The sequence below is a fragment of the Bufo bufo genome, chromosome 8 (genome assembly GCF_905171765.1).
Source record: "Bufo bufo chromosome 8, aBufBuf1.1, whole genome shotgun sequence".
NCBI lineage: Eukaryota > Metazoa > Chordata > Amphibia > Anura > Bufonidae > Bufo > Bufo bufo.
Genome location: NC_053396.1, coordinates 34862296 through 34877070, shown reverse-complemented (window position 1 = coordinate 34877070; position 14775 = coordinate 34862296). Strand labels below are relative to the sequence as shown.

Below are 14775 nucleotides of genomic sequence, written 5' to 3'. Positions count from 1 at the left end.
GGGTAAAATAAATTTAAAAAAATAGCATCAAAACTGTAGTGAAAGTTTTGCTAAGAAATTAGGCAAACAGCGTGGACCTTTATATTCCCATTTTTATGTTCTGTAGTCATTAATGAAATGTTCATTGCTGTTTTTGGAGTCTGAGGATGAAGCTTGTAAATACATAGCCAAATAAGGCTACTTTCACACTAGCGGCAGGTTGTCCCGGCGGGGGAACAGCCTGCTGGATCCGTGCTGCCACTAGGGCACTGTGCCGCCGATCGGCATGTTTGCCGTGCTGCGGCCGGACCCATTATAGTGAATGGGGCCCTCCGGCGGCACAGTGCACTAGCGGCAGCATGGATCCGGCAGGCTGTTCCCCCGCTGGAACAGCCTGCCGGAGAAGGCTGCCGCTAGTGTGAGAGTAGCCTAAGCTGATGGTGGACTGGTAATAATCTATTGATGTTTGAGAACTGGCCCCAAAAAAGGGAAACGGGGCTTAACATTGCCATTAGCATGCATTCTAGTGTTATTGCAAACCTGTGTGAGCTAGACCATCTAGAGATCCGTAAATCTACAGTAGAAGAAGAATGGATGGTACATACATACAAGAGGCCATAAGATTGTCTCCTTTTTCCTCCACAGATATAAAGCCTGCTAATGTTTTTATCACAGCTGCTGGAGCTGTGAAATTAGGAGACCTCGGGCTTGGTCGGTTCTTCAGCTCCAAAACCACAGCAGCACATTCCTTGGGTACAGTATTTTTATTTATTTTTTCTGATCTCTATATCTTGTATAATTTACATTATTCTGGCTAAAGCTAGTGGTCATCAAATAGTTTCTTCCCCTTAATCTGTGCAAAGCCCCCAAATTTTGCTGCTTCTCACTTACTCATCAGTTACCGTACTTTTCGCTTTATAGGAAAATAAGAATTTTTTTTTTTTTAACAGACCCCCAATCTTTATCAAACCCCCAATTAGACCCTCAGTCTTAATCAGACCTCAGATCAGACCACCATACTAAACCTTATATCAGACCTCAGATCAGACCACCATACTAAACCTTATATCAGACCTCAGATCAGACCACCATACTAAACCTTATATCAGACCTCAGATCAGACCACCATACTAAACCTTATATCAGACCTCAGATCAGACCACCATACTAAACCTTATATCAGACCTCAGATCAGACCACCATACTAAACCTTATATCAGACCTCAGATCAGACCACCATACTAAACCTTATATCAGACCTCAGATCAGACCACCATACTAAACCTTATATCAGACCTCAGATCAGACCACCATACTAAACCTTATATCAGACCTCAGATCAGACCACCATACTAAACCTTATATCAGACCTCAGATCAGACCACCATACTAAACCTTATATCAGACCTCAGATCAGACCACCATACTAAACCTTATATCAGACCTCAGATCAGACCACCATACTAAACCTTATATCAGACCTCAGATCAGACCACCATACTAAACCTTATATCAGACCTCAGATCAGACCACCATACTAAACCTTATATCAGACCTCAGATCAGACCACCATACTAAACCTTATATCAGACCTCAGATCAGACCACCATACTAAACCTTATATCAGACCTCAGATCAGACTCCCCATTTCAGAACTCAGATCAGACCCCTAAATCTACAACTTATAAGGTTATGTTATGATTAATGTAAAAATCAGACATCATATAATACATAATAATCTCTTTCTAACAAAGCTAGACCCAGCCCTGTACCTCACATGGATGCAGAGATCTCCACATTCACTGCTCCAATTGTTCTGATAGATTATCTTCAGCCTGGCAGCTCATGGGGTGTGTCCTTTCTGCTGCAGCTGTCTCTCTGTAACTACCACAGCTTCAGCTTCTAACAGTACATATGGCCGGAGGCAGATGAATATTTAAGCTGAGCGCGTTCGACCAGCTTAGTGAGATGGACAAAAAATAAGAACAAACAGTAGGTGGCGCTATGCATTTTATTGAATAACTCAGTGGCTATACAAAGTTTTCAATTACATGCAATTGCAAAACTATTCAGATCCAGGTGCTGGTTTGAAAAACGTAGAATGTTTTGCGACACAACTCCTTTCATGGAGACAATATACAAAAAAAAACAAAAACATTTAGTCAAATACACCAAAAAGGAACGTTCAAAGGACCACAGTTCATGCCAGTGTTTAACAAGAGTCTATAAGGATATGTTTGCATCTGTGGCAGCATCTCCAGCACGCTGTTCCGGCAGGGAGCAGTCTGCCGGATCCTACAATTTACTTCCGGATCCCGATGGACTATAATGGGGTCTCGCTGTGATCTGGACACTTTCCATCCAGACAAAAACCGTTGTATGTGATGGTTTTTGATCAGCCGAAAGCCGGCATTTGTGCTGCATCAGGCATTCCACAGATGCAAACGTACCCTTACTTAGATTTATATGACATCTGGTAGAGAGTCATCCTGGTCTTTTCCTGTGATCCATTGATCCCTTCAAAATCCAAATGGATGCCATTTCAGAGTGAAGTGTAGTTAGGTAAATTTTGTCCCTACACTTTCCCTGATCTTCCCCTACCAAGCTGTGGGGTATTTGCCCCAATAACGGCATCCTCACTCAGTGATGACTTACAGCTATTAAAGAGGACCTTTCATGGGTTTGTAGTAAGTGAGATAAATATCTGTACCTGCGGGGTACCCCCAGCTGTGCTGCCACCCTGCCTGTTTTTTCAAAATAGCGCTCCTGCGCCCCTTTATGGCCCCCCGCAAATTTCGCGCTCAGTATGCTAATACTGAGTATCGGAGCAATGTGGAGGAGACGCAGTCTCTCTGTGGGCGTCTCCTTCTCCCTGGCTGTTTCACTTTCCAGTCGTAGCGCAGAGCGTCACAGCCAGGGAGGTTTTTTTCTCCTGTGACGCTCTGCGCTGCGATTGGACAGTTCTACAGCCAGGGGAGAAGAAGACGCCCACAGAGAGACTGCATCTCCTCCCCATTGCTCCGATACTCAGTATTAGCATACTGAGCGCAGGAGCGCTATTTTAAAAAACAGGCAGGGTGGCAGCATCAGCAAGGGGGCACCCTGCAGGTACAGTTATTTATCTTGCTTACTACAAACCCATGAAAGGTCCTCTTTAAATCAGGCACCTCCGGCACTTCGGCTGTTCAGAAACTACAACTCCCAGAATCCTCCTTTAACTTCTGTGGGAGTTACAAGAACAACTTGAGTAAATGTGCGTGCTGGGAGTTGTAGTTTCACAGCAGATGGAGTGCCAGAGGTTGCTGGTCCCTGTATTAACCCAAAGTTGGCTCCTTCTAAATGCATAATACTGATTTGCCAGTGCTGCTGTTCAGACACGTTTTCCCCGTTACAGTGGATGAGGGTTTATCAGGGGACAAGTTCACTTTATTTCCTTATGAATGTATCTCTTTATTGTATTTTACAATTTGTTTTATATTGTATCCATTGTGTTGTCTGCAGTGCTACAGATGGAGTGGATTATATCAGCAGGGTCAGACTACACAGTATTTGTTTGTAGTCTGTTACCATGGAAATAAATAGGTTTGCATTGACACACAAGAAGATACTATGATGATTTGCAGACTTGTTTCCTTTCAGATTCAATAGAACAATTTAAAAAAAGGTTGCAAATGAATACGGTACTTCTCCTTTATACCCCTGTCCACAATCATTAGCCACTTACCCTCATGACCGTTGAGCATGCAGGCTGCCATTCTGTACAACTCTGTGAAGTTACAGAAACAGCTGAGTGAGAATAGTTATTATCTCTTTGGTTTACATATCACATAATATCATTTTCACCTCATTTTGGAAGACTCCCTTCTACAAGAATTTAGGGAAGAAGCAGACGGGACTACTGAAGGTTACTTTATCCTATTACAATACAGTTATAAAAGCCACACAACATATTATGATTGATGTCCCTTTTGAATTAATCTTAAAATTGTGCAATTTTTATGTGGTTTCTGTGAAATCCAATCATTTGCCAGTCTATTTATCCTAAACGCGCCCTACCATTGTAACGGTAAAATAGATCCCCAGTACATCTTCCCACGGGCACCGCCACCTCTTTAGGTATAGATGGCTATCTGCGCTTGATCTAAAGAAATTTTTTTTTTATAACATAAAGGAAATAACCACATCAAGCCCTATTAAGATCATGTCAGGCGGAATGAGCCCAAAATATGATAGTGTCCACTTAATGATGAGATGTCCTGCGACAGCTGCACTTATTATATTAATGAGAAGGAACTGGGATTCCACAAGTCATAGTCCCTGCATCCCAAGCACATCAGTCAGAGCAGTAGTCCAGACAGATATGAAAGGGGTAACTCCTTGATGGCTGTGTGGCTAAGCAAACATCTACAGCAATGCACACATTTATTTACGGGATTCATAATCTAGAACTTTGCATAGAGATCAACTAACCATGCATGACCGAAGCGCTAATGATCGTGTGTAGTCATTGGTACGTCCAGCAAGAGATAGTAATTGTACAATACGATATATATAGATATATATATCGATAGATATATACAGTATATATAAAATGCATATTGCTGCTGAATGAACCGCATCAGGTCCCCTACCCAACTTTATGCTTGCAGGAAACCTACCGTTTGGGACAATTTTGTATGATTGTATTTTTTCTCATTTTGGGCTACAAATATATATATTTTTTTATTTGCTCTTTATTAAAGAATTTAGGCTATTTTTGTTCTAGAGGATTAACCCCCCATTTTTGGTTTAGCATTTTGTTTTTTTCCTCCCCCTTTGATCGTGGCATCTAAGGGGTTAAATGGGCGGCGCGATCGCTGTGTATGGAGCGAGCCCGCTGCTGAGCCCCGCTCCATACATCTCCTGCACCACCGTGACGTACCGGTACGTCACTGTGGCTTAAGGAGTTAAATTTTGCTGCTTGCTGTTCTGACATCTGGTATATAGTTCCTATCTCTGATTTCCAGACGGCTCAAACTGATAAGAATATGATTTAAATGAGTGTTTATGAGCCGTCAGGAGTTCAGAGATGAGGGCTATACGGTACATCCAGACGTCAGAACAGAAACCTGATGGGTTCAGTGTGAAACTGAAAACTAAGATACTCAGCAGCAAGTCTGAAATTTAACCTGTAGAACAAAAACTGCTGGGCAATTGGAAAAAAATGTTCATACCCTTTAAGTTTAAAGGGATTGTCTCACCTGGCATTTATCATGTAGAGAAAGTTAATACCAGGCACTTACTAATGTATTCTTATTATCGACATTGCTTCCTTTGCTGGCTGGATTTATTTTTCCATGACATTATACACTGCTCGTTTCCATGGTTACGACCACCTTGTAATCCTGTAGCGGTGGCCGTGCTTGCACACTATATAAGTGCTGGACTATGAACACCCCCGCGGTCCCAGCCACTAGAGAGGCCGGCACTTTTTCCAATATTGTGACTGATTGACGGATTGCAGGGAACAAGCAGTGTATAATGTGATAGAAAAATGAATCCAGCCAGCAAAGGAGGCAATATGGTCAATGACAATACATTAGTAAGTGTATTGTATTAACTTTGTCTACATGATGAATGCCATTTGCTGAAGTGAGACGACCCCTTTAAGGTCTAATACGTATTTGTGTTTCAACCTACTGACAAGTGATTCACTCCAAATGGGGTTGCCTTTGGGGGCCATAATTCTGTCATGGGTCCACCAGTCTAGTGGGTCAGTCTGACCATGATCACAAAGCACTATGAGGAGGCATTAGTGCCTCTGAAGGAAACACAGTTTGCCAATAAAAGAAAAATAGGAATTGCACAAAGAAAATAAATGTGCTGAATTGATAGAACGTAACAAAATAGATCATTTGTATTTAGGCGGTGTACCTAGTGTAGTGTTTTCAGATACATTGTTATCTTTTATACTGAAACACAATAGTAGGCGTGAGATCGGTGTGTGTCTCTCCACCTCCGTTAACAAATTGTGCAGCAGATTTTAGATGCAGTACACTTCAACCAATATCAGCATCTGATGGAAACAAATTAATCATTTTGTAATGGCAATATGGCATCTAGAACCGAGGCTTGCAGTCATTTAATTACCCCAGAAAAGATCATAATGCCCCACAGGGAGTAATTATGTGCCGGTAAGCTGTGAACCACTCTTGGAGAACATAGGCGTACATGTGTTGTGTCGGGCTTATCTGTCGTCAGTTCGGTGTCGCCTGCCCCTCTGGTTACATGTTAGATGGTGGAAGCATGCAGACATTTGTCCATCATGTGTGCTAATCCTTCTCATAAATATGGATGTTATTGGACTAATGAGCGTCAGTCTTGTCAAGCAGTTCTGTCTTCCTTCACTGATCCCACACACGTTCCAAGAAGCTCAGCCTCCCCCAGACTTGGATCAGTGAGCATGGAGTCCCCCCATAAATCCAGCTCCCAGGAGGGGCTCTCTGATCTACCTAGGTTTTATTTTTTTTCTTCTTTTCTTTAAATCTTTTCCTGGAAATGTAACATGTGTTACGCTACAGCAGTATGGTGCTTTGACCACTATTATTTGCCTGGTTGAATCCGACATTCGTCTTTCCCCATACATGACATGGTCAGTTTCCTCTTGTATATAATGATGTTGTAGAAGTCAGAATAGTACTGGTTCTTAGGGATGCGATGTAGTGATGGCAAATCTTTTCTTTTCTTTGTGAGGAACATTTAAGATGGTTACTAAAGGAGATTAAATAATACAGCGGTCGGTCTATCATTTCACTCTTCTACTCCCACAGCATTAGATCATATCATACTTTTATTAAATGTTGCTGGGGAATGATGCCTTTTTTTATTTTTGCAGTGGGAACACCTTATTACATGTCCCCAGAGAGGATACATGAAAATGGCTACAATTTCAAGTCCGATATTTGGTCCTTGGGGTGCCTCTTATATGAAGTGAGTATTTTAAATGTAAATAATATAAATTACTCAAACTTACTCATATTTTAACTTCTAACTATTTTATACAGATTCTTTACACACAGAGTAATCTATTTGAAGAATTCTTCTTTTAATGTTGATGTTTATGTTTAAGTCAGTATCTCAGAAAATTAGAATATTGTGAAAAAGTTCAATATTGTAGACTCATGGTGTCACACGCTAATCGGCTAATCCAAAGAAAACACCTGCAAAGTTTTCCTAAGCCTTTAAATGGTCCACCAGTCTGGTTTTGTAGGCTACACAATCATGGGGAAGACTGCTGACTTGACAGTTGTCCAGAAGACAGTCATTGGCACCATCCATAAGGAGGGTAAGCAGAAAAAGGTGATTGGTAAAGAAGCTGGCAGTTCACAGAGTGCTGTATCCAAGCATATAAATGGAAAGTTGAGTAAAAGTAGAAAGTGTGCTTGCTAGAAAAAGGTGCATAAGCAACAGGGATAACCACACCCTTGAAGGGATTGTCAAGAAAAGACCATTTAACAATTTGAAGGAAATTCACATGGGGAGGACTGCGGCTGGAGCCAGTGCTGCAAGAGCCACCACGCACCGACATACTGTATCCAGGACACAAGGCTCCAACTGTTGCATTCCTTGTGTCAAGCCACTCATGATCCAGAGACAATGTCAGAAGCGTCTTACATGGGCTAAGGAGGAAAAAAAAGACTGGACTGTTTCTCAGTAGTCCAAAGTCCTGTTTTCAGGACTTCATTTGGAAATCAAGGTCCCAGAGTCTGGGGGAAGAGTGAAGAGGCTCACAATTCAAGTTGCTTGAGGTCCAGTGTGAACTTTCCACAGTCAGTGATGGTTTGGGGAGCCATGTCATCTGCTGGTGTTGGTCCACTGTCTTATATCAAGTCCAAAGTCAGCGCAGCCGTCTACCTGGAAATGTTAGAGCACTTCACGGTTCTCTCTGATTCATGGAGATGCTGATTTCCAGCAGGACATGACCCCTGCCCACACTGTCAAAAGTAATAATACCTGGTTTAATAACCACAGTATCACTGTGCTTGATTGTCTAGCAAATTTCCCCGACCTAAACTCCATAGAGAATCTATGAGGTATTGTCAAGAGGAAGATGAGACATCAGACCCAGCAATGCAGATGAGCTGAAGGCCACTATAAAAGCAACCTGGGCTTCCATAATCTCAGCAGTGCCACAGGCTGTTCGCCTTCATGCCAAAACCATATTGATGCAATAATTAATGCAAAATGAGACCTGACCAATTATTCAGTGTTTATATTGTACATGCTTTTCAGTAGAACAACATTTCTGTATAAAAAAAATTTGAATCTGATATATTATAATTTTTTCAGATACCAACTTTTGGGTTTTCATTAGCTGTAAGCCATAATCATCAACATTAAAAGAAATAAATACTTCGAATAGATCACTGTGTAATAAATCTATAGAATATATGAGTTGAACTTTTTTAATTACTGAAATAAATTTACTTTTTGCTGATATTCTAATTTATATTGATATTCTATTTTTTAGCTCTATTACCATGATGGAAACATTTTTCTTAAAAAACAACAAAGAGAATATATAATTTAGCCTTATAAATAATCTCATATGCTTGTTAAACTAAAGCAAAGGTATTAGGACCACAATTCCACTTATTGCCCAGGTTTCACATGTACCATTCTTTTTATATTGTAGGTGTAATAGCAGGCAGAGACCAATGGAAAATGATATTAAAAAAATGTGAATTTGGGGTGACATATATGCTTGGTAGCATTGATGGCTTATTGCATAGACACCCTTGCAAAATTCAGGCTGGGTATACTTGATTTTTATATTTAGCCTGTTGTAAAACCAGTAATACAGGGTGGTCTGCGAAAAAGTAGCCCGCCTCCAGCGATAGTATGACAAGATGAACGAGCAAGTGGATTATTATATATTTTTTTTATTGCCCACAAGTCACAAAAGATGCTGAAGGTGGTCCCCGTTCACGTCTCTGCATGTAATGAAACCAAGCTTCGTCTGTCATGAAGACCAGCAATGGGCCCAAATGTCTGTCAGCAATCCTAGTCAGCACCAAGTTCAGCAATTTCCAATTTTTAGGTTTCTCAGAATCTTTTAGTTCCTGCACACACGTTATTTGGTACGGTTTCAGGTTCAGAGATTTCAGCGCTCGCTGACACGTCGTTCATGATGAGATAGTCTTAGGGTTGATTTTTGGGGGCTACCTGCAATCCGCTGCTGAATTTCATACACAACTTCCGCCGTCCTGATCGATGGAGGTCTCCGTTTCTTCATGTTTGCAACAGAGCCAGTTTGATGCTATTTCCGAACCAGACTCTGAATACACTGTTTAGCTGGTGGTTTTGTTTCTGAGTACTTGTCGGCAAAGGTCTCTTGCACTTCCTTAATCGATCTGCTTCGCACATAGCCGTCCACAAGAAGAACACCATCTTTCTGACACAATAGGCCACTTTTATCAAACTGAATAATAAATCAGTCTTAGATGCCCATAGCAACCAATCAGAGCTCAGCTTTCAGTTCCTACAAAGCTCTGAAAAAATGAAAGCTGAGCTCTGATTGGTTGCTATGGACAACTAAGACAGATTTACTATTAGGAAGTTTGATTTGGAGATATTGGAGGCGGACTACTTTTTCGTGGACCATCTTGTATAAATGCCATTTCATATGATGGTGTGTAATATGCATTGGGGGCTCAGCAACTGTAAATTACAGCTCTGTGTTGTAAACTTGAATAAATAAAGGGTGACCAGATAGTAAGACTTCTTAAAGGGAACCTGTCATGTAGATATTTGATTATAATCTAACTAATTCTATACAATCATTAACTACTAAAAAGTACCTTAGATGTATTCACTTACTGGGGTGACAGATGGTCACCTCATAATATACACACAAAGATGCCGCATGCTAATGATCTGATTCGAGTCCAGCGTGATGTCATTGAGTCCAGCATATATTTAATTCAGAGCTATAGCCACTCCCCCGCCCACCTGCTGCTGATTCATATGGGAAATAACTGTCATTCAGCAGCAGGTGGGCGGGGAGAGTCAGGAGCTCATGAATATTCATGACTTATCATCAGCTGGAGCTTTTCAATACAAGATGTTGGCAGATTGACTGGGTCAATTAGAGAAAGTGACCCAGCATTTTGCTAAGAGAATCAGTCACTTATTTATGTTGCCCTTAGTTAGGACACCATAAAACTGGTGACAGGTTCCCTTTAAAGGGTTTCTGTCACTAGAATTTTCAGTATTAAACTGGCTGACATTAGTGATGTGCTAATGTCAGCTGCACCTAACTCTGCTATTCTAATGATTATCCGTGCCCCCGTTACTGTAGAATTCTTACGTTTATAATATTGAAATGAGCCTCTAGAAGCAGGGGGGGGCGTTGCTCCTGCACCTAGAGGCTCCCGTCTCCCACCTCAAGTCACGCCTTCCAAGTTTTGATTGACAGGGCCTGGCATCGTTCACATCCTTCTGCCTGCCCTGTGCCCTGGGGAAATCTCGCACCGTTTGGTATTCTGCGCAGGCTTGGTGAGGAAAGGACGCACATTGCTAATGTCAGCCAGTTTAATACTGAAAATTCTAGTGACAGAAACCCTTTAAAGGTGTTGTCCACCTTTTTTTAAAACTGCTTAGAATGCAAAAACAAAAAGCAACATTCATCTTACCAATCCCATGCCAATCCAGTTTCCAGCTGTCTTGGGTCCCCTGCCCGTCTTTTTCTGCTCATGCAATGACATGTTGACTAGCGATATGCCACCTGTGTCTGAGATGGGCTAACCCCTTTTGATTTTATGGCACTCTAAGCAGACAATCCTTTTAAGTCCATAATGGCTGCCTCTGGCCCCAGTTACATTCAGAAGGTTAGCTCTGAAGGGAAAACTGCTGCTCTAAGGGAAATACTCTGCACATTAGGAGAAGGGTAACGTTCATGAGCACGTTGCAATATTGTATTGCCCTTGTCTAAGTATCAATATCAATAACACACTGACCAGCATCTTAAACTTGTGTTACCCCAGCTACTTCACAACAGGAGGCCATCCAACACAAACATAGACACCATTTTTATTGCCCTTTATTGGTGCAGAGATCTTATAATAGGCTGATGTGTGCATGTTAAATGCTATATGGCTGTAAGTCAAATCCAGATGGTGGTGTACAAGCCATGCAGCTGTTACACTTAATTGCACTTAACACGTCTCATGACTAATCTGTTCAACACTCGTATTCCACCTATAAAGAGCTCTCATCTGTTACGGATGGGGAGCAGAAACGGGTTCTTGCACTGGATTCCTATTCAGGAATACGGATTTGGATTTGTGTGCATCTGATTGTATGTATAATTGTCAGGGAGCTGACTTCCACTGTAAATTTCAGATGGTCATATCCCTGGGCCAGGGACCCTAATGCCTGTGTAAGAAACTAGTCGCCTGAATTATGTTACCTGTTTAGGTTACAGGGCGAGCACTTCCTGCACTGAAATAGTAATGAAATAGCATGCTAGGATCCAGAAAATCATGATGCAATAGCTATGAAATCCATCACTAGCAAAATGCAATAAAAATAGCAAAATAAAACTTACCAAGACTAAGTTGTACACATAATACAGATAATTTATGGACAACTACCCCGCTATTGTCTCATATCACACATTTACCACATTTTCCCCAGAATTAGGGAATGGCAGCCATCTTTTACTGCAAAGTGCTTACACCAGAACGGTGCTGCTAACTCCTATAGAGAATAGTAGCTATGCTTATTTTCACAAAAGCCTGGAGATCCAGGGTGGTCATCTGTGGCTGTCACCAGGGTGGTCATCTGTGGCTGTCACCAGGGTGGTCATCTGTGGCTGTCACCAGGGTGGTCATCTGTGGCTGTCAGACCCTTTGCCCAGGGATGGATGAACTCTTTTGTGTTCTGCCTATAAGTAAAGAGCTAGCACCACCTTGTGGCTCCTTATGAGTCAAAATCCACCTTTTAAAAAGTCTTGGAACATGACCAGGGAAAATAGCCAAGCTAAAAAACCATACATATAGACAGCTGTTGCAATTCCCTGAGTGCAATTCCTTGGGTAGTGTACTGGCTGTCCTTAAATAGATCAGCCCTGTATGGAGACTTACTGGAAGTGTTCATTGTACTTATTATGCTACCTAAGCTGCATTGCACCCAGCCAGAGTCCTACTCCATACTGATGAGGTGTAAACACCCCCAAACAGCTGTCTACAGATGGCTATCTGGCTTGGCTATTTTCCCTTGTCATGTCTCAAGGCTTGTTAAAAAGATTGTGACTTCCACAAGGTGGTGCTAATGAAATGGTTCTCTTTCTTAGGAGATACCTCTTTGCATATTCTTCTCCCATGGAGCATTGCCGCTAAGTCTCTATACCATGGAGGACTTCCAGTAAGTCTCCATACAGGAATGGGCTCCGCCTAAGCTGGGTTCTGCCTAGTAAGCTTGGGTCTTGCTTGGATGCATTGCTCATTAGGGAGTCAGAAAGATTAGTGAATAAACTTATGGAAAATAATAAATAGTTTCACAAAAATTGTGGGAAACTTATTTTTTTCTGGTTTTAATGTTGAATTTAGTGGTACATAAGATCCACTTACATGAAGGTTAGATTTCCACTACAGAAGAACATCCTCCTATATCCCATCACTATCTTTTCTGACTGCAATGATACGACCATGTAAACAATATTTGCTTCCTAATATGTGCACGCCCTGGGAAGCACAGAGTTTGGTGGGACCTTTCGTTTCACGCTACCTGCTAAGAAGCAACACCACAGCATTAGTGACATGGTAAACGGGGAGGACGTCTTAACTGGAGCTGTGGGAAGCCAGGTCCACACATGGTGGAATTTTTCACCCCTATACACTGAAGAGGTGAAATCAGAGGTAAAAAAAAAAAAATCTCTGACAAATCCTTTAAAATGGCTGCAGATTATGAAAATACTTGACTTTTCATGTGGATGTTTTTACCACAACATGAATTTCTAACTCTAAGTATCCACATGTATTGTACAATAGTTTTCTGCAGATTTTTGGTGTGAAATTTGTGCTGGTCATCTAATAAACCTTATCTTTAAACTACTATGAGGTCATAAACACTTATTTAAGCCACGTTCTTATCAGTAAGATAAGAACTGAGCTATAATGAGTGTTTATAATATCAGAGAGCAGAGATAAGGAGTCCATCAGCTCCCCAGATGACGGAAAAGAGAGAAAATCCACAGGCTGCTACTGCAGAATGTCAGCTCTGTACAGAAAAAAGGATTCCATGTTTTTTTTTTGGAAAAAAACATTTGAAAAAAAGATTTTTAGCTCAAAATAAATACAATGCAATAATAAAAGAAAATGGCCCCAAAGGTGTACCGTACATAGTGCAGATTTGTATGCAGAAAATCCACATAAAATCTTTACCAAAGCCGCACACTATTTACCGTGGATTTAGTGCGTTTTTTGTGAGGTTTTCGGCACAGATTTTAGTGTGAAAACCATTCTACATAAGGTGCGGAATCACGCAAACAATTGGTATGCTGCAGATTTTAAAATCCACATACAAAAATACACAAGGTGCACATGAGATTTGACAGATCTTTCACTTTGCTCGTCTTGTATTATGCTGCAGTTTTTCTGCACGAAATCCACGCAGAATCTGCAATGTGTGCAGTTATTCTAATGGAGCCCATTTGTCTCTGCAGGTAAGGTACGTACAGTCAATTCTGTGTGGTATGTGCAGGTCGCAGTAAAATCATTACTCTGCCTCGTTATGCCGCATTGGACTGATAAGCGGCATTGATGCTGGCGTGGCATTTGCTGGGTTAATCATGTCGTGTCTGAACAGCGCAATGTTTCCTTTTCCCTCTACTTCATTTTAATAGACATTATTACATTTCCCTGTCATTCCCACAAGCTCCACAGTCAGTCGCAAATTTTAATAGCACCCCTCCTACTCCTTAGCATGACATGTTATCCCAGATTTGGGGGAGTCTGTCATCTAGATAAATCAGCTGAGCTGAAAATAAGTTTTCCCTTGTCTTGCTACGAGCGATGCCTTTATTGGCCTTAACAAGACGGGCAGTGTGCTCCAAAACCACAGTGACTCCTAATTTCCCTTAACCAGCCGCGTGAGTGGTGGGCCCATTTACGTTTGGGTATCTGGCCGTTCAGCTGTAATTGTTCTAATCAAAATGTCAAAATGTAGCCCCGATCCTGCATCACAAACACTTATTAGGGAGCCACGCAGAATGCCTGAAGTCTCTCTTCTCTCTCCTCCCCTCAAAATACTTTGCGATTTGAGTCCGAATTTATGAGGTCACTGTGTTCAGCTGGATCAAGGGAAATGTAAGCCCAACTGTTTGTGACTCGAGTTCGTCCTGCAGCCGGCGCAAATGTGGGGCCCTTTCTAATAGAAAAAGCACAGTTGCCGTTCTCTGTGATGCAATATCCATTAACCCCATCGCTCCCAGGTTTACGGGACATTTTAAAATCTTAAAGATGAGATTGGAGCGCTGGACACACATCCAGTTGGGGTTTTATCGACAGAGATAGTTGCTTGCACGTAGAATAGTTATAAGATCAAGACAGATTACAGTCCAGTCCTTGAAGACGCTTTGTGTCTTAATCTCCCACATCAGTGAGCACACAGACATATATAAATGGAAAATGAGATGGCATGTGAAAAACCACATGGCTCACCCGCTCTGCCCTTCTCCCACGTCTTATAATGTAATGCTCCAGACTGTCTCCGCGACCCTGACCCTTTGAAATCCTATGTGGCACTATTAAAATT

General features: G+C 41.6%; 1 protein-coding gene across 4 annotated transcripts in view; it reads left to right on the top strand.

The window, feature by feature from the left end:
- Positions 1 to 14775, top strand: part of NEK6 (NIMA related kinase 6) — a 206017-nt gene that overhangs the window by 157769 nt on the left and 33473 nt on the right. For all 4 annotated transcript variants that reach the window (XM_040404903.1, XM_040404905.1, XM_040404902.1 and 1 more), the window contains 2 exons: positions 625 to 732; positions 6854 to 6948. In XM_040404903.1, coding sequence (XP_040260837.1) covers positions 625 to 732; positions 6854 to 6948 — 203 coding nt within the window. The remainder of the gene's footprint in view (positions 1 to 624; positions 733 to 6853; positions 6949 to 14775) is intronic.